The following is a 26878-nucleotide window of genomic DNA, read 5'->3' on the forward strand; positions in this document are numbered from 1 at the left end:
AAGACAAATCTCCTTTGATTACAAAAGGATGATCAAGAATTATGAAATATGAAGAAACTAGATATCCATAGGCTTGAGGCTATGTTTACCCCATGTTTCTGGGACAATGCAAGGGGGATCAATTTCGGGAATGGAGATAGGAAGGAGGCCATTTTTAGGAGATAGCAACTGATGACCATTTAAAAAAAAAGGGAAAATTTTAAAAATATAAGACAATTTCAAATATTTGTGTAATAGTATTGATAACACAATCATCATATACAACATAGTTCAATTGATATTCTCATTTCATAGAAAGTAACAATGTGCCTTTAAGATAAAAATTACATCAAAATGTCCAAAGGCTGCAAGTTTCAACAATGAAATGACAAAAATATAGTACTATGCAAGTGTCCCTGACTCCCTAATTAACATCCCCTAACATTGCATCAAATTTGGTCTTTTGAATCACTACCACTTTGAGAAGCTATCTCATCCTGATCCAATGGAACCCCAAGCAATATATCACGTGCTTCCTCATCACCTTATTTTGTATCTTCTATATCAACACCCCAACATGTGAATGGAATCTGCTCAAATGTTTCTTGATCTTGAAGCTACAAGGCACTATGCACAACTACCAGCTTCTCCAATCATCTAGAGGTAAGGCTATTCCTCTCGACTGACGGGATGAAGCTATATGTAGATTGATTCCTCTCTACAATAGATGACATAGGACCTGGAAAAGGAGACTAGTGGCAAGCATCCTCAACTTTGGTCCATCCTTTCCATGCCATGTCCACCATCCAATGAGGTCGGTTTGAGCTAATGTAACTCTATTGATTCTCACATCTAGTCTACTAAATGTTCGATCGCAAAGAATCACAAAGGCTAGCCAATATGCTCTAATTTTCCTAGACTCCTTAGTATACATTTTGCCATGGGCCTTTCTGATGCAAGAGTGTCTTTCTTTGTAGGCTATCCAACATCAACTATAAAGTCCCCTTTCTAGGATGACAAATATTTGTTCATGGATTGGCCTACTATTGGAGTTCCCATAGGCCAATAGAGTGTGTAGGGGACTTGCATAGAGAAAATAGACCCAGACATGAGCTTTTTAGGTTGGTTTGGGCAGTCAACAACAGGTTCCTTAAATTGAGGAGGGATCCCTAATTTTTAGGGACTGATTGGGAGTTGTCTAGGAGGCTTCTAGAGACCACTGGGGACAATTTGGAGACATTGGATGCATCTCCTAATTTTTTAGGAAGAACTCCCACTTCACTAACACACACTCTGAAGATGCACACAACAGAGGAGATTCATTAGTACTCAGTTTCAGAGTGACAAACTCAATCTCCTCCTTTGTAGGCGAATCCCTAGATTATAGGAGGAGACTACCAGTTGGTGACAGTTTAGTCATCATCCACAATCAGGTTGTCTTAGTTGGTTTTCGTTTCTGAGCTCATTTGAGTATTTTATGAATAAAAATAAATTAATAATAAAGTGATTTACTAATCACTTATTATTATTAATGTTATAATAGAGTGAATAATAATAGTGAAAGAGCCCATGTAATATTATAAAGTAATATTATGATTACTTTAGAATAGAATACATTATAATAAAAGGGTCCATGTAATATTATAAAGTAATGTTATTTTTACTTTGTAATAGAATAAATTATAATAAAGGGACAAATAAAACCCTAATTTGAAATTAGGCTTAGGGCTGGAAATCAAAGTGAATAAAAGAACCTTTTGGGGTCATTTGGAGGCATCCAAGTCATTTTTTTCATCACAGATTCAAGGCAGAGCTCTGATTTTCAGAATTGCAGCCATATTGTTCTTCAAGAACAAAACCTCTTGAAGAAAAGAAGTTCGACGTTTCTCCAACTTGTCCACAGACTGGGAATTCATTGATATACCAGCTTTGAGAGCATATTGGTTGTATGAAGGTTAAGGAATTGAAGACAGTTTGTGGAGGGAATTCTGTATGACAGAGTTTCAGTAGATCCAAGCACAACAACGAAAACTCCCGAGCTTTACCAGGCTGGACACTTCCCCAATTGGCTGGCTGTACAGCCCTCCAGCAAAGCTGAAGTCACAGGTTAAGAAGAGTTACAGATGTTAGCAGATTGGTGGTGCAGATTGTTGGGGTTTTTTTTATGTTTTTAGTGTTTGAGAAATAACTTTTTCAGCTGGCGGCTCATTTGCAGCAGATCGCGCCATTCTGGACTCAGAGACAACAATTTTTGCTGGCCTTTGTTGAGACGTCACCCTCAGCACCAAATTGTCAACGTAGATAAAGTTATTCTGAAGTTTTTGCAGTGTTGAAGTAGAAATACAGATGTGGAGTTAATTAAGAGGAGGCCAGCAGTGCCATTTGTGTTTGTATAAGACTGAGACGCTGCAGGTCAGGACTTGGAATCAATCCACATCAGCCCAGGACTTGTGTCATCCGTAGATCAGTCATCATTGAGTCAATACGGCATCAATTTCAGGCTTTTCCAAGCATCACCAGCACTGGACAATCGGCATCAGAATTGATGTCTTCCTGGTATGGCAGTAACAACAGTAATATATTTATTGTTTACCATTTGGGTTTCACAATTGTAATGACATCAATTCTTGGTCTGGTAGCATCAGTAAATTATTCAGTAGTTATTTTCCAGATTTGGTGTTTGCAATCTCAGTTATATGTTCCAGAATTGTCTCAACTTATAGTAGTTCATTTATTGCATTGGATTTATCAAACAAATAGAAAACTTCAAACTAAACAGGACATCAGCATTTTACACAAGAACCAAAACAACATTATCACGCTGATCAAAGTTGCAAAGTTGAAAACAATATCCTCCATCTTCAGCCTTATATCAAGCTGGGATATTTCATCAACCAAATTTTTTTTTCAGTTCCAGTCTGGTAGATTTTAGTTTAAGGTTAGTATTTAATAAGAGATAAATATTTGTTAAAATAAATGGGCATCCTTGTAATAAATTCCAAATGTAATTTTCCTAGCATTTCGTGGCATTTGACCATTTACCTACCACTTCAAGGAGAGTCCAAAAATGGGTAAGTGAGAATCTTGTAATTGTTATGACATGGTAAAATCCTTATTACAACTTGAGCATAAAGAAAGGGAAATCTTGTCATTTCTATCCTGGGAAGTAACCCAAAATGGTAGAAGACAAAAATCATGGAACAAGAGTTACAATAGAATCAAGTTGAGATATTTTAGGACTAAGTCCATGGGCTTGTCAAACTATTAGCTTCAAGGTCAAAATTCGGCAACTTTAAAAAGTTCTTTGAAATTTGTCTGACAATTTGCATGGAAGGTGACTTTAATTAAAAAATATTAATGCGAAGCCATTTTTTTGTTTTTCTAATAGCTCTATTTCATAAATAATGCCTTGACCATAGTCAACCACAATATGGGTTTTTTGAAGACGAATTTCTCTCGCTAGCAACACAACAAACTTCTTTTGTTAGCATGAAAGAGGTCAACGAGCACAAGCAATGGTCTGGAACAACACACATTTCCCATTTTTTGACACAATTGTTTTCAGCACTCTAGTTTTTGCCATGGGAAGACCTTTGCACGAACCTATGCATTGCAGCCTATGCTCGACACCAAGTCACCTAGAAAGGCCATTAACTTATTTTTAGTTTAGGTTTTTTTAATTTGTTTAGAATTTCGTTTGAAATTTTCTATATTTGTAAAAACTGTAACATTGTTTTCTATATTTTTATTTACATTTGTCCTCTTATTATTTTATATATATTAAATTTTCATTCAAATATATTTGTACTTCTATTATTTTGTTATGATATTTTTATTAAAATATTGACATTTAATTTATTTAGATTAGTATCATTTTAATTTAGTTATTAGTAATCTATTTTCTTACATGGAATACAATTTTATATATATTTTTTGGTAATAAGATCTTTTAGTTTCCTATTATATGAAAACTAGCATCTCTAATTCTATCTTTTAATGTTAAATAAATAAATAAATTTTTATTTTATGTCCCTTAAAATAAATTTTGGTGTTGTAACAGTTTTTTTGTTTCTACAATGAAATTTAATATTTTCTACAATTTAATGATAATTTTATCATAATTTACAAATGTGTTCTCTTTTTATAATTTTTTCCAAATCTAATCAGCAAGGATAACTATTTTATAAATATTTTTATTTGGATCGATAATGGGCTGAAGCCTAGATTCGTTATTATTATTTATTGCAATTAATTATTTTTATGTGTTAAGCTTGAGTAGACTCGAACCCAAGACCTCCCACATGAGGGGCTCACAAGTTACTGTTGTATTTTTTTTTTTTGATTGGTAAATGGCCAAGGCCATAATAACTTTTATTAATAACAAGAGAGTAACAAAAGCTTTCTCCGTTCAAGCGGGCACTGGTAGGAAAGAACGGAGGAGAAAACCTCCATTCTAGCCCGGGACGGAAGTCCTATATCATTACATATCATGAAAGGGGCATACCCCAGTGACCTAATTACTAGTTTATAATAATTACATTGCGATCAATGCAAGGGTACACCTCTTACAATTTATTTCATCCGGTCTCCATAGAGATGCTGCTATATAAAAGAGTACCAGACTTGACCGCAACCTGCAGCAATACAGATCTACCAAACAAAGAAGCTATCCAGCTAGCTAAACACCACAGGAGGTTAGAGTACAATTAGATAAAAGGCTCTAAAAACAATCCCAACAAATAATTGCTATAATTGGATCAGAAACCGACATAAACAGAAAAGTCTCAAAGGAACCAAAATGCTTAAATTATCACCTAAAGCTGCCAAATTAAGTAATGATATTGGAAGAACTATTAACTATTCTATCCATACTACACCTATCAATGACATAAGGAAGACCAGAACATTTGGCATGACCACATACTAGGTTAGAAAATCAATAATCAGAGAATTTCGATATCTGACCCAAAGATGATTTCAACTTAAACCATACTCTCCTACACCAAATCATTTAAGCTCAAAATCATCTTAACTTGCATACCACTTGTAAATCTATAACGGATGCCTTCAAACATTACCATTCCTCTGTATATTCAAACCGAGAGCAGTTACCATTGTATTTTAGGCTCTTGCCTAAATGTTTTATAATTTTGTGAATATGTACAAAAATATTTAAAAAAATTAAATTTATACAAGGTGAATTTAATGTCGAATATTTTCCCAAATTTTTTTTCTTCTTGCTGAACATTATCAGAATTTTATTGTTGTCGAACACAAACTCAAATTTAAACCTTGTGACTTAGTTTCAGGAGGAAAAAGTGGAAAAAAACTCATGTTGGTCGTGATTTCTTGGAGGGAAAGCAAAACGCAATTTCATCATTTAATGAAAAAGCTATTCTAAGCTAGTTTCTCATTTCATTTGAGCAGTTTTGGGAAAGTTGGTTATGGGAATGCTTGGAGAAAGATTTTTGGAATTCTTGTAGTTGTATATTCATGTTTTGTTGGTCTATATCAGATTGGAATCAGATTTGAACCTATGTTTTGGAAGCCAATATGCTTATTGCTTTTTATCCAGTTTATGTTCTCAGTTTTAATATAGATCTATCAATTTTTCTTGCATATTTTCGTGAGCTTTAGCATTGCATTTGTTGTTGCAACATCAGTTTTGTGTCAATTCTTGAAGGGAGAGAATCCCTCTACATCACTTCATGAATCCTTTTTTCGCATTAGATGGAGGTACTCTCCTAGTTCTTGCTACATACTATTTATGATTTAGAGCGTAGACAATCCTATGAAGTGGGGTGCTCATTTTGCCCCACCATTGCATCACAATGGGCTTAATGTTCTCATAAAATCTCAAATTAGGGTCTCTTCTATGAATTGCTTGCTTCATCTATCCAAGCAAGCTGTCAAATGTTTCATAAATCTCTCCTAGACGAGGAGAATCTATATCAACATATCTTATGAGTTATGACCTGCACAATTGGTGAGACAATGGAGCAAAAATTGGAAATGATTTAGTAAATTTACAAATTAGAAACTTAGAAACAACAAAAGGATCAGATTTTTATAATGTAATATCAATAATTTATTTATTTAATCAGTATTAATTGAATATCAATAATACAATGAAAACCATAATTTAATACTAAAATCATCAATATATTAGTTAATAAAATCAGAAATTTAATATTATAAACTCGCAATTCGTTAAAAAAACAGCAATCTCTTACCTGATTGCAGACTACCAATCATCATTGAGGATTTTTTGTTGGACACTTCTTCCTTTAATTGTGTTTGCTTCTACTTTTCTAGCTCTCTTCGAATCTACTACCTTTAATTGTGTAGGTTTCTACACCTCAGTCATCCTCTCCAACAAAATAAAGTAGCTAGCATGCATGATGTCCACAAGCTTGAGGAACTCCTTCCTTGAAAAAGTCTTGAACAAAGCAACTCATCTGTGATGATTGCAAATGGACTTATGAATACCTCTAGCTTTTGATACCGCATCCTCCACCCAATCTATTTTCCTCGTGTCTTGCAGTGCCTCGTTCAATGCATGAACACAAAGTGGAGTACAAAGATTGTGCTTGTAAGCACCCTCCAATCAGACCAGCTTACTAGCATCAATCACTACTTGTACAACATTAGAGGGTCCAACCTATCCTATGACATCCTTCAAAATCTGAAATTGGAAGCCTACATCCTTCCTCTTCCGCAAACAATCAACAGCTTTAAGAAAATAACGGCCTCCTAAACATGTGACAATAACATTGATGAATGGTCGATGTTTAATATCAGCCCTCTCATCCATAGTGATAGAGAAACCAACCCCTATTTAAACTTGTCTCAACTCATCTGTCATTATACTCACCTTGGAATACTCCTTATCAAGTAGGGAGGTGTGTACCTTATAATCTCCATGGGTTCATGTGAAGGATTAACAAGTGCATCTTTAAACATATGTTTAAAAAATGGAGAGCATGCTGTATGAAATGGTATGGCATTAGCCTAGAAAAAGCTAACAATATAACTATCAACTATGTCTTGTAATTGCATGTTAAACATGCCTACAACACAGTGGACCTTATTTTTCATTTTTGACTCTCAAACTCAATAGTCCTAGATTTAGTAGTAGTAGCACTGGATAATGATCCACTAGGATACAAACGCTTCATTGGCATTCTTGTTTCTTGGCTTCATCTACCATGTCGACCTAGTCATCTTTACCTTTTCAGCTAAAGTTATGGGTTTGCATGCTTTTACCCCTTGATGAGGTATGCCTAAAAGATGGCAGTAAACTCTTTTGTAGCTGCCTGTATAGTCCCACTTGCAAATGTGACACAGCCATACTCTATTCTCCTTTGAATGTCTTTTTGCTATGGCTGTTGTGAATTGTAAAAGAGGACTTTTTAAGTGGGACCTTTGCATAATTTTTCAAGAGGTTAGAAAGGCATCAAAATGTGTTAAAATTATAACTCTGATTTCATACTGGTCTGAATGTGCAGATTGCACAGACCTTAGCATTGATTAAATACCTTATGAAATGCCTAATGTATTTATACTATTCTCTCTAGACATGATCAACACCCCTTGGAGTAACTAATTATGTTAACATTAACTTGTTTTAGTTAAGCTAATGAGCATGATCATTACTTTACTTGGGCAGTGATTTTGAGGGAGAATACTAGGCCGACCTAGATAGGGTCATGTCCCTTCAAGGAACATGCCCTTTTGGTAGGGTATGTAAGTAGGGTATGGTTGAAGGTTTAAGGACACAACATATTGAAGTCTGCTCCTTAAATCAATACTGCCCTAAGACAAATTGCAGGAATTATAATCATTTCCAGAATTATATTGTTTCATTCAAACAAAACTGTCTATTGAAGATTATCTACAACAGATAAAGAAAGGTACAATCTAAGTTTGACTCACTTTAGAATTTGCAGAAACTTTACATGGTATCAGAGCTCTGGTAGTTGAACCTAGGCTCTGCAAATTAAATAATCAGACTTGATATATATCTAGCATCATTCTCCTATCTTCAATGGCATACACAATCAAACCTGAGGACATGTTTGATGGGAGAGAACACTTTGATGCTTGGAAGTTTAGAATCATGATGATTCTTGAAGAAAATGATGTAAAACAATATGTTGATTCAGCATCCAGACAACCTACTGTTGAACCTCATAAATCTATCTGGAGTAAAGGAAATAGGAAAGCCATTCAGATCATATTAGATAGAGTGAAAAATGATATAGTACCCATGCTAACGAAACATCAAACAACATTTAATATGATGAAAGCATTACTAAATGCATATGAGGTTAACAATGCAACTAGAGTTCTTGTACTAAAAAGACAATTAAATCACATACAAATAAAGAAGGGAGAATTGATGAATTTTTACTTCCTAAGGGTTGCTAACCTAAGAGATGAACTTGCAAGTATAGGAACCATAATTAATGACACAAAACTAACACTGATGGCTATAGATGGATTACCAGATTTATGGGAAACATTCGCACAAGGAGTAAGTGCTAGAGATAATCTCCCTGACTTCAATAGACTTAAGGGAGACTATCTTCAGGAAGAATCCAGAAAACTTAAGAAAGGAGGAAAACTAAAAACGGAAGATGAAGAACTTCATGTTCTTAATACAAATTCCTATAAAGGCAAAAAGAAACATTTCGAGAAGAAAAGGGGTAATCAAAAGAATTACAAACCTAAGAAAGCTCTATCCAAAATAAAATGCTTCATATGTGAAAAGTTTGGACACTACAGATCTAATTGCCCTGAGAATTCTAAACAACAAGTGGATTGTACAAACATCACTAGGGAAGAAGATAAGTATGATCTTGAGAATCATGTATTATATTTGACACTATCAAATGAAGTCTCAAGTAAAGCATGGGTGATTGATAGTGGATCTTCTTGACATATTGCAGGATACTAAGAAGCACAAGACTATGTCAGAAAAGGTTAATGGCAAAATCACCATCGGTGATAATTAAACACATTCTGTCAAAGGAATTGGAAATTGCACCTTGAAACTAAAGTCGGGTTGTTCTCTTCTTCTTCTCAAAGGAGTACTCTATGTACCAGGAATAAAAAGGAATCTAATCTCAGTTACAACACTTGAAGATGATGAACATAATGTTGCATTCATGGATGATAAAGTCATAACCTGGGCTAAGAACTCCTCAATTAAGAAAGCAAAATTGATTGGTCAAAGAAAAGGGTATTTGTATGAATTAAATTCAGAACATAGTCGACCTATTCAAACCTTAATTCATGAAGCTGCGAATATAGTGGAAAAAGGCATAGAAGGTTAGGACATCTAAATTTCAAAACTTTATCAACTATGGAGAAAATGGTTACTGGTTTACCTAAACTGAATAAAGATCACTCAAGCATATGCAAAGGATGTGCTCTGGGTAAAAACACCAAAAGTCCATTTCATGATAGCACTAGAAAAAATAACAATATTTTGGAATTAATCCACTCAGATTTATGTAGACCTATGTCTATTCCTTCTCTTGGAGGATTCTAGTACTATATACTTTTTATAGATGACTTCTCTAGGAAAACTTGGATTTATTTCTTAAAATGCAAAAAATTGGAAGAAATCCTGAAGAGATTTAAAGAATTTAAAACCTTAATTGAAAACTTATTAGAACATAAAATTAAAACTCTTAGGACTGATAATGGGGGGAATACACCTCAGATTTGTTTTAAAGGTTTTATAAAGAAATAAGAATTAAGAGGGAGTATATCGTTCCTTATAACCTGCAACAAAACGGGTTAGCAGAAAGGAAGAATAGAACAATTATAGAAGCTACAAGAGCTATGATATTTGATCAAAATCTAGAATATTATCTTTGGGCAGAAGCCTCTTGTACTGCTGTCTATATTCAAAACAAAAGTTGTCACTCCTACCTTAGAGATAAAACTCTTGAAGAAGTCTATACTAAGGTTAAATCCAATATAAGTCATCTTAGGATTTTTGGGTGCCCAGTTTATATACATGTTCCAAAAGAAAAGAGAACTAAGTTAGAACCCTTCGGGAGGAAAGGTATTTTTGTAGGGTATAGTGAAACATCTAAAGCATATAGGATTTTCATACCTGGTCAGAAAAATATTGAACTTAGTAGGGATGTAATTTTTGAAGAAGATTTAGCATTCAAAAGAGCCCTAAGTTTTGAAGAACCCTCTCCCTTACCTAGTTCTGAAAGAAATATTGAATTTGAGTCTTAGAGGGAGAACATTGAAGAAATTGAAGATGAAATTCAAAATCTCAAATCTTGAAGAAACTCAAAATTTTAAGAAAAGACCACTTTGGGCCATTAAAACAGTAGAGAAAGCACAAGAATTCGTTGCACCATCGGGAATAGTCAGAGAAAGCAAAAGACCCAAAAGATTTTCTAATTATACAAGAAACATGAATGATTTGTCTAAATCAGAACCAACCAATGATTTAGATGCTATTAAACATACATCTTGGAAAGATGCTATGATAGAAGAATACCAATCTATTATGAAGAATGATGTTTGGGAAATTGTTCCAAGACCTGAAGGAAAATCTGTTGTTTCTTCCAAATGGATATTTAAAATAAAGCATGCTGCTGATGGTAGCATAGAAAAAATACAAAGCCAGATTTGTAGCCAGGGGATTCTCTCAGAAAGAAGGGATTGATTATGAAGAAACCTTTGCTCCTATTGCCAGATACACCTCTATAAGAGCAGCCCTAGCTATTGCAGCATCAAAGGGATGGAAAGTACATCAAATGGATGTAAAAACAACATTCCTGAATGGAAAGATTATAGAAGAGGTATATTTGGAGCAACCTGAAGGATTTGAAACTCATGATCCTAACTTTTTGTTTGCAGGCTTAAGAAAGCTCTCTATGGGCTTAAACAGGCTCCAAGGGCTTGGTATGAAAGAATTGACAATTATCTCACCGGCTTAGGATTCTCCAAAAATAAAGCCGATCCAAAAATATATTATAAAAGGGATAAAGATGATATGGTAATTTTGATACTGTATGTTGATGATTTATTAATAACAAGTGATGATCATCTCATAGATCAATGCAAGAACAATCTAATTAGAGAATTCGAGATGAAAGACTTGGGGCTCCTTCATTACTTCTTAGGACTGGAAGTACAACAAAATTCTGACAACATTATACTTAATCAAGGGAAGTATACATTAGATATTTTGAAGAGATCTGGAATGTGGAATTGCAAGTCTATGTCTTCTCCAATTGCAACTAATCTACATAAACTTAAAGAAGCAGCAGTAGAATCACCTTCCATAGATTCTACTCTCTACAGACAGATGATTGGGTCCCTTATGATGTACTTGGTAAATACAAGACCTGATATATGCTATGCTGTTAATGCCTTAAGTCAGTCTATGTGTGAGCCAAAGGAGATTCACCTAGTTGCAGTCAAACACATTATGAGATACTTACAAGACACTCTTAACCTTGGGCTCAAATATGAGAAAGTTGACTTGGATTTACATGAATTCATAGACTCAGATTGGGGTGGAAGTGTTAAGGATAGAAGAAGTACTTCAAGATGTTGTTTTAGTTTAGGATCAGCAATGATATCTTGGATATGCAGAAAACAGTCTTTAGTAGTGCAAAGCTCCACAGAAGTCGAATACATTGCAACAGGGATGGCCTCTCGGGAAGCAGTTTGGCTTAGAAAGTTACTTGTAGGATTATTTGGTGAAGCCATGAATCCTACGATTAATAATTGTGATAATCAAAGTTCCATCAAGCTTTCGGTGAATTCAGTTTTCCATGACAGGTCCAAGCATATTAAAATTCTTTACCATTATGTAAGAGATATGGTAGATCAAACAACAAATATTCTCACCAAACCTCTCTCTAGAGTGAAGATAGATCACTTCAGGAAAAGACTTGGTATGGTTGAATTGTAATTCATTTGTATTTTTTAAATTATTAATAAAATAGTTTTATTGTCAAGCTATTGACTGTTATGGGCTCCACCATTTCTATTCATTATTTTAGAGGTGACGATCTCTGAGATAATGAACACTTGTATGAACAACATTATGAGAGATGACGATCTCTTAGATAATGTGCTAAACAGTAGAGTTCTACTAAAAGATCTAGATGAGTTCAAGATCACATTGTGAAGTAGACATTGCTATGTCTATAAATCACAATTTGGATAAAGGAAGAATTTTATTATTCTCTGAAGTTTATCTTATATTCTGGTAGATCTTAACTCAAGATCATGTTGTGATATAGGAATACCAGTAGCTATGAGTCACAACTTGGATAAATGAAGAATTTATTTATTCTCCAGATATTATCCTGTATATTGTATTCATTGCAATACTGTTATCACTAGTGTAAGTGATGTGTCATATTATAGATAATAGTAATATGACATAGGATTGTAAGAACCCCAAATAGGCTCTACGCTGATCACTGTTTGTTTCCCTGGGTGTAATAATTGTTTTTGGTTTGTTTTTGAATGTTTTACGCTGTTTTTGGGTTTTTGAGTTGATGAAAAGAAAATACAAATATTGAAAACTAATCCACCTCAAATTATAACTCAAATCTGATTATAATGCTAATCAAATTCATTTATTCAGATGGCTCATAATACTTATTGCTGGAAGCATACATTAAAAACATCATCATTAATAGTTGAAAAAACCCTGATTTTTGTCTCCGATACGCAACCACGCTGCTGGTTGCTTCCTCCTTGGGCAGCGCCTATCAAAAACCGCAATATTAAATCTCTGATTTTTAATTCATTGTAGCGCTGTACTATTCACAGCACTGTAGCTGCTGTTATAACCCCTTCCAACCTGTAACAGATTCATCCAATTCTTTCCTACTAAACACCATATTGACTCCAGAATGAAGTCAACTCACAGGCAAAATTCAAGTGATATTTCACACTCTCAAATTGCATCAACTCTGAAGATACTATGTCCTCCACAGTCTGAATTCTTCTCAAACTTGTAGAAACCCTTGTTGCCACAACTTCAAGAAATTTCACAATGCAAAGTTTTTAAGCACTTCTCATAACCTGCTCTTGAAGGAAGACAAGGTTTGTTTATAAGGACTTCTCGACTCCAGAATGAGTCTCCACGCTCAATGTGGGATAAAAGATATAATAATAACATAAAAAATGTTATTATATTAAAACTTAGAAAATCCCTTTTAATTTTTCCATAAGCTTGGACCCACAATTAATTGAAACAATGGCCCCTTTTATGAAATCATGACCCTCACTTAAGTTATATATTATAACTTAACAATATAGGCTCAAAACCAATAATGTTTATTTTAACTAAATAAACATTAATATCTCCATTATTACTCAACATTTTTGAATGTCGTTTGGACTGGTAGCTAACATGATAGAACTGCATATGACCATACCCCTTTTCTAAAAATAGCAGGGGTCTATCTTTATAACTCCAAAACTGCTAAAAATAGCCTAACCAAGCCAAACTCAAAGGAAACCTCATCATAAACAAACTCTGGCAACCCAGAAGAGTACTCTACTTTGGTCCTTGGAGGATCTCCACACCAAGGTGACCCTCTATCCAATCTTATTAGCCTACGAGGGTCTCTGATAGGCTAATCACCAGCTAAAGTGATGTCTCTAGCTAGAAGGGGACATCACAGTCCGCCCTCCCTGAAATTGCTTGTCCTCAAGCAATCTCAACTCTGGATGCTGTAAAATCTCCTCGCTCTCCCAAGTAGCATCCTCTACCGGCAAATCCTTCCACTTCACCAAATATTCTCGGATGGTACGTTTCCTCAAGTTCCTCTCTCTAAAATCAATGATAGCCTCCGGTATCAAAACAAGTTTTCCCTCATCATCCAGGGGTGGTAGTACTGTAGAAGGCACAATATGATGCCCTAGTGCCTTTTTGAGGCGTGACACATGAAAAACATTGTGCACCTTGCTCTCCACCGGCAAGTCTAACTCATAAGCCACCTCTCCCACTTTCCTGATAATCCTAAATGGACCATAGTATCGTGGCTTGAGTTTCTCGGCACCACTCTTCTTGAGAGTGGATTGACAGTAAGGCTGCAACATAAGATACACCATGTCTCCAACCTCAAAAGTCCGCTCAGTCCTCTTCTGATCTGCATACTGCTTTTGCTGATTTTGTGCCTTAGATTATCTTTGAGAGTCTTAACAAGGTCTTGACTCTCCTGTAACAAATCACCTGCACTGGGCACTCTACTGTCACTCAAAAGTAGATCCATAAAATTGGGTGCCTCATACCCATACAGGGCCATAAAGGGTGACATCTGAATAGACATGTGATAAGTGGTATTGTAGCAATACTCATAGAGATAAATCCATTTTACCCATGCCCTCTGTTGCCCTGCTATATAATTTCTGAGATATCCCTCCACCCATTTGTTTACTATCTCTGTTTGACCATCTGTCTGAGGGTGGTAGCTAGTACTCGGAGTGAGCTCTGTCGCACACAACCTGAATAGCTCCTACCAAAAGTGACTCATAAACCTGCTGTCTCTGTCACTTACAATGCTCCGAGGTAAGCCGTGTAATCTGAATCTCTTTGAAGAACAACTCTGCCACCTGTGTAGCAGTGTATGCAGCAGTGATCGGAAAGAAGTGTGCAAACTTCGTAAGGCGATCCACAACCACATATATGTAGTCTCTGCCTTGGGCTCTAGGCAGTCCTGTGATGAAGTCCATAGACAAACACTCCCACTTCCTATCAGAAATCGGAAGTGGCTGAAGTAAACCGGCTGGATAGGAGTGTTCTTGCTTATTCTGCTGGCAAGTGGGACACTCCCTAACATATTGAAGTACCTCTGCTTTGAGCCCTTTCCATGTGAATCGCTCTCTAATCTGTCGGTATGTCTTGTAGAAACCAGGATGTCCTGCCATAGGTGAATCATGAAAAGATTTCAAAACCACCCTCCTCACTACTGATCCTGGGACCAAAAATATTCGTCCTTTGTAAATGATGAGCTCATTCACAAGGGTGTATCTACTGTCCTGAATAGTCCCATCTATGAATCCAGTTGCCCAAGTGTCCTTTGCATACTCTGCAAGGATCAAGTGTCTCCAATCCTCCGATATGTCTGTCAATAAGCTCAAATGGGGCCTATGTGATAAGGCATCAGCAACTACATTCTGTGTCCCCTTAAAATATGTAATGTCAAAGTCATAGGACTGTAACTTGCTCACCCACTTTTGCTGCCTATCATTGAGATCTCGCTGCCCCAAAAAGTGTCTTAGGCTATTATGGTCGGTTTTGATACAAAATTTGCTACCTACCAAATATTGCCTGAATTTGGCCAAAGCATGCATAATGGCTAACATCTCCTTATCATATATGCTGAAGCTCCGCTCTGGCCCTTTCAATTTCCTGCTCTCATAAGCAATAGGGTGCTTCTCCTGCATAAGCACCGCTCCAATGCCCTCTCCGGAAGCATCACAATGTAGCTCAAAAGGTTTGCTGAAATCTGGTAATGCTAACACTGGACAAGAAGTCATCAACCCCTTAAATTTCTCAAAACACTCCTGTGCCTCAAGAGTCCATAAGAAAGCTCCCTTTCTCATCAAATCTGTCAAGGGTGCCGCATGCCTGGAATATCCATCCACAAACCTTCTGTAGAAACCACATAGTCCTAGAAAGCCCCTCAACTGTGTAAGGTTCACCGGTGAAGGCCACTCCACAATGGCACGAATCTTTTCAGGATCCATGCACACGCCCTCTGCACTGATGATGTGACCCAAGTACAACAACTCTGTCATGCCCAAATCACACTTCGACTCCTTTGCATACAAGGATTCTCTGTCCAATATACCCAGCACCGTGTCCAGGTGAACCAAGTGCTCCTCCCAAGATCTACTATATACCAAGATATCATCGAAGAAGACAAGTACAAATCTTCTCAACTGAGGATGGAAAACCCTATTCATTGTTGCCTGAAAAGTGGCAGGTGCGGTAGTTAGCCCAAATGGCATAACTACAAACTCAAAATGGCCACAATGACATCTAAAGGCCGTCTTCTTGATATCCTGCTCTCTAACTCTGATCTGGTGATAACCTGATCTCAAATCTATCTTTGAGAAGAAGCAAGCTCCATGAAGCTCATCTATCAACTCATCGATCCTGGGAATGGGGTATCTGTTTTTAATCGTCTTCCTATTAAGCACTCTGTAATCAATGCACATCCTCAATGTCCCATCCTTCTTCTTTACTAACACCATTGAAGAAGCAAAAGGAGACTTACTTGGTCTAATGTGGCCCATAGCAAGTAACTCCTTTATGGTTTTCTCAATTTCATCCTTCAACCTCTTCGGATGCCTGTAAGGTGTAATCATGATGGGCTTAGCCCCCTCCTCTAACTCAATGATGTGCTCAATACCTCTGTCTGGTGGTCTACCTGGTGGAATGTCACTGAACACCTTAGAGTGTTTAATTCTAAGCTCCTGAATATCAGGAGGATATTCAATCTTATGCTGTCCCTCCTGTGATGGCATCAACATGCACTCTGCTGCCCACTCTACCTGATCATGTCGAATCAATCTAGCCATTCTACGAAAAGAGACCATCCTGAGATCACTGTCCCTGATTGCCTTAAGAATATGTGTCTTCCCATTCACTTTAAACCTCATCTCCATCTCCTTGAGGTTAAGAATGAACTCACCAATATCGTGCAACCAACTCATCCCAAGAACTATATCTGTATCTCCCATAGGTACAACATAAAAATCTGCCTTAAAGTCATAATTATTAACTTTCAATGGGAGTCCAGTGATCCTACGATCACATTTGAGGACATAGCCATCCGCTACCCTCACTCTAATTCCCCCAAACTCCTCTGTTTGTATGCCACACTTCTCCACCATCCTAGCATCAATGAAATTATGAGTGGCACCTGTATCAACCAAGGTTATGACTCGCTGTCCAGCGAGTACTCCTCTCATCCGGAATGACCCTTCTTGCTTAATACTAGTGAGACGAGCTTCCCTAAGTTGCCCATCTCCTTCCCCATCCTTGGACTCCATTTTAGACAAGTTTTCAGCCTTGTCTTCCTCTTTTTCACCATCTATTTCCTCTATATCAGACTGCTGATCTGAATTATTTGATTCTGATTCCTCATAGTATGCCCACATAACTCTGTTAGCTTTTCCCTTTGGCCTAAGAGGACAATCATGGTTTGCATCATAGGGTCCCTTACAGTAGAAACATAATTTTTTCTTCCTCAAATCGTTTAATGTTTCCTTGTCAAAAGGTGCTGGAGTTTTATCTTTAGAATCATTTTTAAAATCAGTCCTCTCTGGTTTTTTATAAAATGGTTTGTTATTCTTACTAGAAGATGCTCCTTTGGACTGAAATTTGTTTGTTGGGACTGTATGTTCCATACTTCTTGCCTTTTTCATCGCTTCCTGTAAAGAAATAGGATCAAATACCTTTATCCAACCTCTCAGTGGTTCGGATAGGCCCTCAATGAAAAGAACTATCAATCTATGCTCTGAAATGTTTGGCACCATGACTGCCAACCGCTGAAATTCACCAATGAAATACTCCAAGTTGCCTGTTTGTTTCAGCTGTGCTAAGTCCCGGAAGTAAATCTGTGGATCTTTTTTGTCAAATCTTTCAACCAACCTATCCACGAAGTCCTGGTATTCTGTCACTTGGTTATGCTGAAGTGTTACCATACCATGGTACCACCAATCATGTGCTATTCCCTCCAAATGCAAGGTGGCATATTTGATAGCTTCAATCTCTGTCATTGGCCTCAGTGCCAAAAATGTGTCAAGCTTATGAATCCAAGCTTGAGCTGTCATCTTACCACTCCCATCAAATGTAGGCATAGTAAGCTTGCCTGTAGCCCTCTTCAGCTCACTATTTTGACCTCTAGGCCTCCTATCTTGTCTGAGTGACCTGTAATGCTCTCTCCTCTGATTTACAAAGCGTTCAAAGGTCATCCTCTCCCGAACCTGTGGAGCTAATAATTCCCATTCATCATTTGCAGCCATGTGTGCATCTGCGAATATGGGGTCTCCTGTCGCCTCCTCTACCGGAGCTTCTTTTGGCTCCTTCGGAACAAATGTAGGGCGTGTAGGCCTATCAGCTGTTCTGGAATGGGTCCGTTGTGGTCTCTGATTACCTGTAGCACTCCTGTTATCTCCCTGTTCTCCCGGCTCCCCATTTTGTCTAACAGGTGGGTTCATCCTTTCTACCATAGTAGTGAGTGCCTGTAATGCCTGTGCCATCTGCTGCTGCCCTGTAACCATAGCACGGTAGAATTCTCTGGTATCTTGATCATCATTATTCCTGCTGTTTCTAGGTGGACTACCATCATGCCTCTCTTCCATATTTCTTGTTTCCTGTAACTGTTCTCTTTCAATTAGAGCTCTCCTACGAGTATGGTACCTGTGTGGTCCAATTTCCGGTGGCTGCATATGACTCCCCAAACCCTCAGGATGGCAGGAATGAGGCTCTGATACCAATGTAAGAACCCCAAATAGGCTCTACGCTGATCACTGTTTGTTTCCCTGGGTGTAATAATTGTTTTTGGTTTGTTTTTGAATGTTTTACGCTGTTTTTGGGTTTTTGAGTTGATGAAAAGAAAATACAAATATTGAAAACTAATCTACCTCAAATTATAACTCAAATCTGATTATAATGCTAATCAAATTCATTTATTCAGATGGCTCATAATACTTATTGCTGGAAGCATACATTAAAAACATCATCATTAATAGTTGAAAAAAACCTGATTTTTGTCTCCGATACGCAACCACGCTGCTGGTTGCTTCCTCCTTGGGCAACGCCTATCAAAAACTGCAATATTAAATCTCTGATTTTTAATTCACTGTAGCGCTGTACTGTTCACAGCACTGTAGCTGCTGTTATAACCCCTTCCAACTTGTAACAGATTCATCCAATTCTTTCCTACTAAACACCATATTGACTCCAGAATGAAGTCAACTCACAAGCAAAATTCAAGTGATATTTCACACTCTCAAATTGCATCAACTCTGAAGATACTATGTCCTCCACAGTTTGAATTCTTCTCCAACTTGTAGAAACCCTTGTTGCCACAACTTCAAGAAATTTCACAAGGCAAAGTTTTTAAGCACTTCTCATAACCTGCTCTTGAAGGAAGACAAGGTTTGTTTATAAGGACTCCTCGACTCCAGAATGAGTCTCCACGCTCAATGTGGGATAAAAGATATAATAATAACATAAAAAATGTTATTACATTAAAACTTAGAAAATCCCTTTTAATTTTTCCATAAGCTTGGACCCACAATTAATTGAAACAATGGCCCCTTTTATGAAATCATGACCCTCACTTAAGTTATATATTATAACTTAACAATATAGGCTCAAAACCAATAATGTTTATTTTAACTAAATAAACATTAATATCTCCATTATTAATCAACATTTTTCAATGTTGTTTGGACTGGGAGCTAACATGATAGAACTGCATATGACCATACCCCTTTTCTAAAAATAGCAGGGGTCTATCTTTATAACTCCAAAACTGCTAAAAATAGCCTGACCAAGCCAAACTCAAAGGAAACCTCATCATAAACAATCTCTGGCAACCCAGAAGAGTACTCTACTTTGGTCCTTGGAGGATCTCCACACCAAGGTGACCCTCTATCCAATCTTATTAGCCTACGAGGGTCTCTGATAGGCTAATCACCAGCTAAAGTGATGTCTCTAGCTAGAAGGGGACATCACAAGGATCATGTGTTCAATAATACCACATGCTAAAAAGAAGATTCAGATAGATATAAAGTATCATTCTATGCTTATTCATCGTAATTGATGATGCTAGATATGTTATCTCTCAGTATGAATATCAAGTTAAGAGGGAGTGTTAAAACTATAACTGTGATTTCATACTGGTCTGAATGTGCAAATTGCACAAACCTTAGCATTGATTAAATACCTTATGAAATGCCTAATGTATTTATACTATTCTCTCTAGACATGATCAACTCCCCTTGGAGTAACTAATTATGTTAACATTAACTTGTTTTAGTTAAGTTAATTAGCATGATCATTACTTGGGCGGCAATTTTGAGGGAGAATACTAGGCCAACCTAGAGAGGGTCATGTCCCTTCAAGGGACATGCTCTTTTGGTAGGGTATGGTTGAAGGTTTAAGTCACACAACACATTGAAGTCTTCTCCTTAAATCAATACTGCCCTAAGATGAATTGCAGGAATTATAAGCATTTCTAGAATTATATTGTTTCATTCAAACAAGACTGTCTATTGAAGATTATCTACAGCAGATAAAGAAAGGTACAATCTAAGTTTGACTCACTTTGGAATTTGCAAAAACTTTACAAAATGGATCTGTAAACTAGGTGTTCGTGAAACATTCACACTTATTTAAGAATTTCCATGGTATGCTTGTTCAATTTCAATTTCTTAACCGTAACTGTCTTGAGTGCTCATTGTTTTGTTATTTTGATTGAAATGTAAATGACAATTGCAAGTGCAAACATAAGATTTAATACAAAGGAAAAATGCAAAGGAGTTTGTAAAATTAAACCAAAAATAATGAATTTTCCTTAAATGATTGATACTTTTTCTTGTTTTTCCCCCTTGATCACTTCTGTTTCCTTCTTTTCAACTTAGTTTCTCATAGGTTTTCTCTTTTTCCTTCAGCTCTTTACAATTTGCGAAATGGCACAAATGAGCTATTTTTCTTAATTTTGAATGTTATAATGTTGTTTTTAGCTTTATAATCGAGTTTGCACCCCGTCGCCTGGATTGCTCCGGAGTCACATCCGGGTTCGTTTTGGGTTCAGGTATGGTCCAGATTTCGGACTATGAGATCGCCTGGGTCCGGATTGGAGCAAACCCAAAAGAACCCATGATGAATCCAAGAGGACCCAGAACAATAGGGTCCAAAATGTGAAATAAAACAACTCTAAAGAGTGTTTTTTAAATATTTTATTTATGTAACCCTAAAAGGAACCTAATAAAAAACATTTCATTCATCTAATCTCTCATGTTGAGGAGGATGACATAGCAGCATTTGGGACAAGTGGAACCGGTTTGGGTTCCAATGATAAGGATCTAGATATAGTTACATTTGGGGATGAAGCCATTGATCCCTCATTTTTCAATGACCCATTTGACCCTTGAAGGGCATTTGATACTATGTTCATTGGTAAACTACTAAACAATTGTCATTTATCATTATGTTTGAAACTTTATTATTTGATGAAATAGTCGATGTTTTGCAATTTCATTTTGCAACTTAGTAATTCAATGTATGATTTTCTTTACAATCGTGAAGATAGATTAATGAACGAGTATTTAATGTTTATCTTTGACATTTGGCATTGATCAATGATCAAGCAACATATATTCATATTGTGAAATGACTTAGTTTTGCAAATTATGCACCTTTTTTTTGTATATATATATATATATACAAACCCACCTACGAACCCCAACAGGAAAAAACAAATTTGCTTGAACCCATGAACCTGAACTCGAATCCAATTCCGTCCCCGAACCTGAATCAACAACTTAGGTTTTTAGGTTTACGTGTTATACAAAGGATTTTGGGCCCCCATAGGTCTTCATTTTTTTTTAATATTTTATGTTCTTTAAAAGAATTGGTGAACTAGCTAGAGTACGTAGAAGATTGCCAGTCTTCCCCTAGCACTTCCAAGTTTCCATAAGTATTTTTTTATTGCGACTTTTGGGGATGGTGGGGGACATTTCTAAGGCCTCCTAGCATCCTTGAGACATTTCCGGCCAAGGATTCCCCAAATTTGGCCAAGGATGCATCTCTAGGTCAGATAGGTTTGAGAAGCTCCATCTTGGCAAATTTTCTATTAGTGGATTGCATGCGGTGATGATTACATTCGAACATCTGTATTCATGATTACATACAAACATTCGTATTCAATGAGATTTGAAAATGAATGCACACAACATAGCCTCTGAAATATATGTTTGTTTATATGAAAATTCCTCTTATTGAAAAAAGGGAAACATCTATAACAATTTGGACTATAAGTGATGCCTCACCTCTTGGATGTTGTTGCACGCTTGTAAAGGGATTCTACCTTCGTCTCTTTCCATGAATATTCTATTGCCTTTAAAAAAAAAGGATATTTGGTGTATGTTACCATGATATTTTGAAAGGTGGACCTATACGACCATCTACCACAATACCACATCCCTTTGTAGATCACACTTTTAATTGGTACAATTTGTTGCTTTATTCGTTCTTTCTTTCTTTTTCAATTAGACTTGTGTGAAGCTTTTCATAACCAGGCAGTTTATAATATACCAGTCCCTTGTATGTAGCTTGGATCATCTCCTCATATTAAGATGAGTGAGCTACATTAAATAGTACTCCATATGCATAATGGTATCGCACAATCATTGAATCAAAATGGAGTTTGTGTTAGCCAAAAGACCCTGCATCTTGTGCACTTTTCAAGACCCTTGCGATTGATGTTGTTGTTAAGCTCAAGGATATCAACTTCTACTTCTACCTAAAAAGCAGTTAACTATAGTATTCTTTCTCAGATTTGATTTTGCAGATGCCTTGTGTCAAATAGATCCATATGACTTTAGCTTAGTTTTGAGCTGATTTTGCAGATACCATGTCTTGAATATCCATTTTAAACTCAGATCTCTAAGATGGATGTAGTCTAAATGTTGTAGAGATGAGTTGGAACCCTTGGGAATGGAGTATTGCCAACACAAAAAAATGCCTTTCGATGCCAAATGGATCTCCATATGAGGAAACAAACTCCAAAATTTGATGATCTGCACGGAAAAAAATCATAGTTTGTAGAAAAGTGTAATAAAGTGGCTGTATCAACTATCAAGAAAGTAGAGGATGAGTTTCTGAAAGTGCAGCTGCTACGAACCCTAGTTTACGAATGGAATGTATGCAAGGCAATGAAACAAGTGGACAAGTTTCAAACAATGTTGATTTGAGAGTTATATCTTGGAGCTGTGAAGAAGCTTTCTCTGTATCTGTAGATGGTTGAGGAGAGAAATAATTGATATTGAGTCAGTCACTGGTTTTAAAGTTCATCTTGGCTGAAGGAAGAACAATGGACTTTTTTGAAAGTTGGGAACAAAGTCAATGTGGTTCTGATGGAAATATCCCATGTATGCAACCACTATAGGATATGGTGAGGTGTTGGTTATTAGAGTGGCTCAGAAATAACCTATCGTACAAGAGTTGTAGTCTCCAAAACAAGTTATCTGTTCTGGATCATGTGGCTAACCATTTGAAGAGTGCATAATGGCTAGTGATAAGATGGAAAGACCTTGTAGAGATGGGTAGCAGGGGAGAATCATCAATCGGCTTGGAAAACATGAATTGTTAGAAACTGTGATTTGTATTTCAAGATTGTCTTTTCTATGTCTTCTACTTGCTGGAACCAATGTTCCCAATGGTTGTTTTTTAGGGGAAACTAGGCACATATCCTTGATGTCTGGGATGTTTTGTTTATTGGATGGGATTTCCTCATCTGCCACTTTTTAAAGATACTTGGACAACCCTAGGATGTGTCATTAAAAGCACAAGCTGGTTGTAAATAGGACTTTGTCCTCAAGTTGACAGGGATACTTGCCCAGAAGAAATCCTTTATTGAAGAGCAAATTGGGTTCCTAGAGAGTATTCTAATTTTATTCCATCAAATAAGGGAACCTCAGGTTTTGTTTCACATCTTTCTAACAAGAATGTTATCCTACTCAACATGCACTAAATGCTTGATTCAAGAATGGATTTCTCTTTGGCAGACTGGCTTCTTGACATATATGTTTATTTGATGCATTCAAATCTCTAGCTAGCCATAGGAAATAAAAACTTGATCGAGGATCTCTTTTAGTTTTTTTCTTTCTTCTTTCGGATATAGGCTTGCATGTTGTTGGAATTTGCTTAATATATTGGAGCCCCTTGCTCAAAAAAAACATGATGCTATCAGCTTTTCATGGTGGGGCATTTGGTTCTGGCTTCTAGTACGACATTTATCATGACATTGAAAGAAGAGCTTTTAGACATAAGTTTCATGCATGATAAAAAAATAGGATTCCTCAAGTTAAAAATTTCTGCACACTCTTCATGATGGTTCATCATTCTAATTGAAGTCAATGAATTACATATTGGAGAGAAATGATCCCAACATGTATTAGGAAATATGTTCTTACCACTTGTTGAGAGTTTTGTCCACAGCCTTCAACTTTTTCTTAATCCTTTGAGCAATTTGGGCTGTTCAAATCAGAATACCGAGGCATCTTCCATTTGAGATCAAATCCATAGAAGCAACCTGATTCAGAAAAAGAACAATAATAATTCCTGTGATTTATTTTACCAACTTCCTGATACTCATGATGTCTTTATGAGCAGAATGTCATACTTTCCTCTTGTTATCATGATTTATTATTTATAGTATGCTTGATGCAGCAATTTTTTTAACATACCTCAGCTATTACATGCAAGTCACCTCTCCTTACAATGTAAAGATCAATGAAAGGTTGAGAGATGAATAAATCGTGCTGGATACCATGATTATCAGTCTATCAGATGGATTATGGAATCAATGTGTTGATAGCATATTGAATTCATTGTGTTAAGCACTTACATTTGTTCTTCTTTAAGTTTGTTTATGTTATTTGTTGGTACCTTTTATTTATTTGCATTTTAAAGTTTCAAACATAGTTTTTTTTATATATATTTTTCAGTTCTGTAATCAATACCTTGACACTATAAGGGCTTGGTGAATTCTCAGTAATATTAATTCATCATTCACATTGCATTTGCTTCAAATATCTACCACTTTATTTCAACTTCGATTGCAAATCTGCTAAACTCTGGAAATATGTGTAATATTTAGTGGTGTTGCATACTATTTCTTGTTTCTAAGTCCTGACCTGGGAAGATCTGAATCTTTATTAGCTTCCATGCTCATCATTCTTAGACTTTATGTTTCTCAACTTAATAAGATCATTTTTGTATGTCCGTGTTTTTATTTCTATTAGATTCACATTCCATGAGTGAACTCTTTCCTGTTGATGAATGGAAATAGTTTCAAAGTGTATGTTCTTTCCTTGTGGGGAAATGGAAAAAGCAATACTAAAAATTAGTAACTTAAATCTTACTAAATGTAATCTGAAAATTTATTTGAACATAAACTAATTCAAGTGCTACTGTTGTGCCTGCCTATTTTTCTAGTTGAAGGAAATGGCAGAGAAATTACCAGAACATATTCATAATGGTCGCAGCTCAAAATTGGCCTCGAATGTAATACTAAAATCAGCTATTTCGAATATTGCTTTAGCAGTTGACCACCAAGAGGTTTTCAATCACAATCCAATTTTGTCTCCAACCACAGGAGTTAATAAAAGCAATGAGAAAGTGTGCACAGGAAATGAGGTCAACAGAATTTCAGCTCTAGGAACTACAAGATCATCAGATTACAACTACTTAAGATTCCCCAAAATGGAAGTGGATAATGGGCACAATGCAGAGATAGAGAAGGTTGAGGAAGATGAAACTGGTGTATACCTTACTCTTTTGTCACTTCCAGATGGTACAAAATACCTTAAACGTGTGAGATTCAGGTATTTGTCACTTGACCAGTTCCTTTTCACTTATATAAATCTAATGGAAATGGTCTTTTTCAATAGCTTAAAAGTTTAAAACTATAAAAGTTGGTTTATTTACCTGGGTCTGCAGTGACTTTTGAAACTTCAGAACATTTTATGTATAATGATTATATTGTCATGCAGCCGAAAAAGATTTAGTGAGCAACAAGCGAAAGTATGGTGGTCAGAAAATCATGGGAGAGTAACTGAAAAATACAACTTACATGGAATTGACAGTTCTGTGACTGAAATCTGACAGCGGGAGGAAGATGATACCATCCCATGGCTCTCTGTCTATTCAGTCTATTCAGTTTCTGATTCTGAATTTGCAAGGCACATTTAACGGACATGACAGTAACATTCTTTGATAGGCTACTATATTACAGCTAGATGCCAAATGAATTTTGTTAAATTCTGTACTGTAAATATAGCTATTAGGTTGCTCTGAAGAGGTACACGATCTACTTGAAAGTCTTTAGTGCTCTTACAGAGAAATGAAGGAATATAACATCTTCTAGTTTTAGGTTGGAAGACTTAGGTGACTGTCTTCAATGTTTCCTATCACCCATTGCCTTGCAGACTGTAAAAATCAAATACTCTAAAGAATACAAGACCAGAGCTTGTAAAATGAAACACATATTTGTAAATATATGTTTGTCTACATTTGCATTCCATGCCATTTATCAGTTAATATCACTCGGCTGTTGTAAATAAATTTGTTGTTCTAAAGGTTTACCTCATTTCTATGTGCTAAGTTTAGAAAGTGACTATTACTGTCCTAATATCTATTTGTGGATCCTTGATCTCCAATACCAAGGTTTTTGGCCTTCTTCACCTTTATTTCTGTATAAAAGGCTGTCAACAACACTTATAAATATCATTGATTATGATGCGATGCCTTGCTAAGGAGAAAATGCAACCTGAGATTAATAAATTTCTGGTTCCTTAGTGTAAAAAAATGATCTGAGGCTATTGATTTTACTTTTTCTGTGGTTTTCTTTGTCAGGCCTTTAAAGCTAAACGAAGATTGTCAATTCATCACAGTTCTCATATATTCATTTCAAGAATGCGGCTACATGACAACCACTTTTTGTTGTTTGTCATGTGCCATACGTTGTTACTGAACTTTACATTTTTTGTCCAACTCTGATTGCAACACTAAAAGTGGCACATGGTATTTCCAAGGGTACACTACTTGATGAAGATCAAACTCCGTATTTGATATCTTCATTTTTCA

At 36.2% G+C, this 26878-nt stretch overlaps 1 protein-coding gene across 3 annotated transcripts in view; it reads left to right on the forward strand.

The window, feature by feature from the left end:
* The window catches only part of LOC149539917 (PH, RCC1 and FYVE domains-containing protein 1-like), a 45035-nt gene extending 18679 nt beyond the window's left edge, over positions 1-26356 (forward strand). For all 3 annotated transcript variants that reach the window (XM_089801132.1, XM_089801133.1, XM_089801131.1), the window contains 2 exons: positions 25229-25617; positions 25786-26356. In XM_089801132.1, the coding sequence (XP_089657258.1) occupies positions 25229-25617; positions 25786-25897 (501 nt within the window). In that variant the 3' untranslated portion in view covers positions 25898-26356. The remainder of the gene's footprint in view (positions 1-25228; positions 25618-25785) is intronic.
* The last annotated feature ends 522 nt before the right edge of the window (positions 26357-26878 follow it).

Source organism: Cupressus sempervirens, chromosome 9 (assembly GCF_028749045.1).
Source record: "Cupressus sempervirens isolate cs-2001-9-10 chromosome 9, ASM2874904v1, whole genome shotgun sequence".
NCBI classification, from domain to species: domain Eukaryota; kingdom Viridiplantae; phylum Streptophyta; class Pinopsida; order Cupressales; family Cupressaceae; genus Cupressus; species Cupressus sempervirens.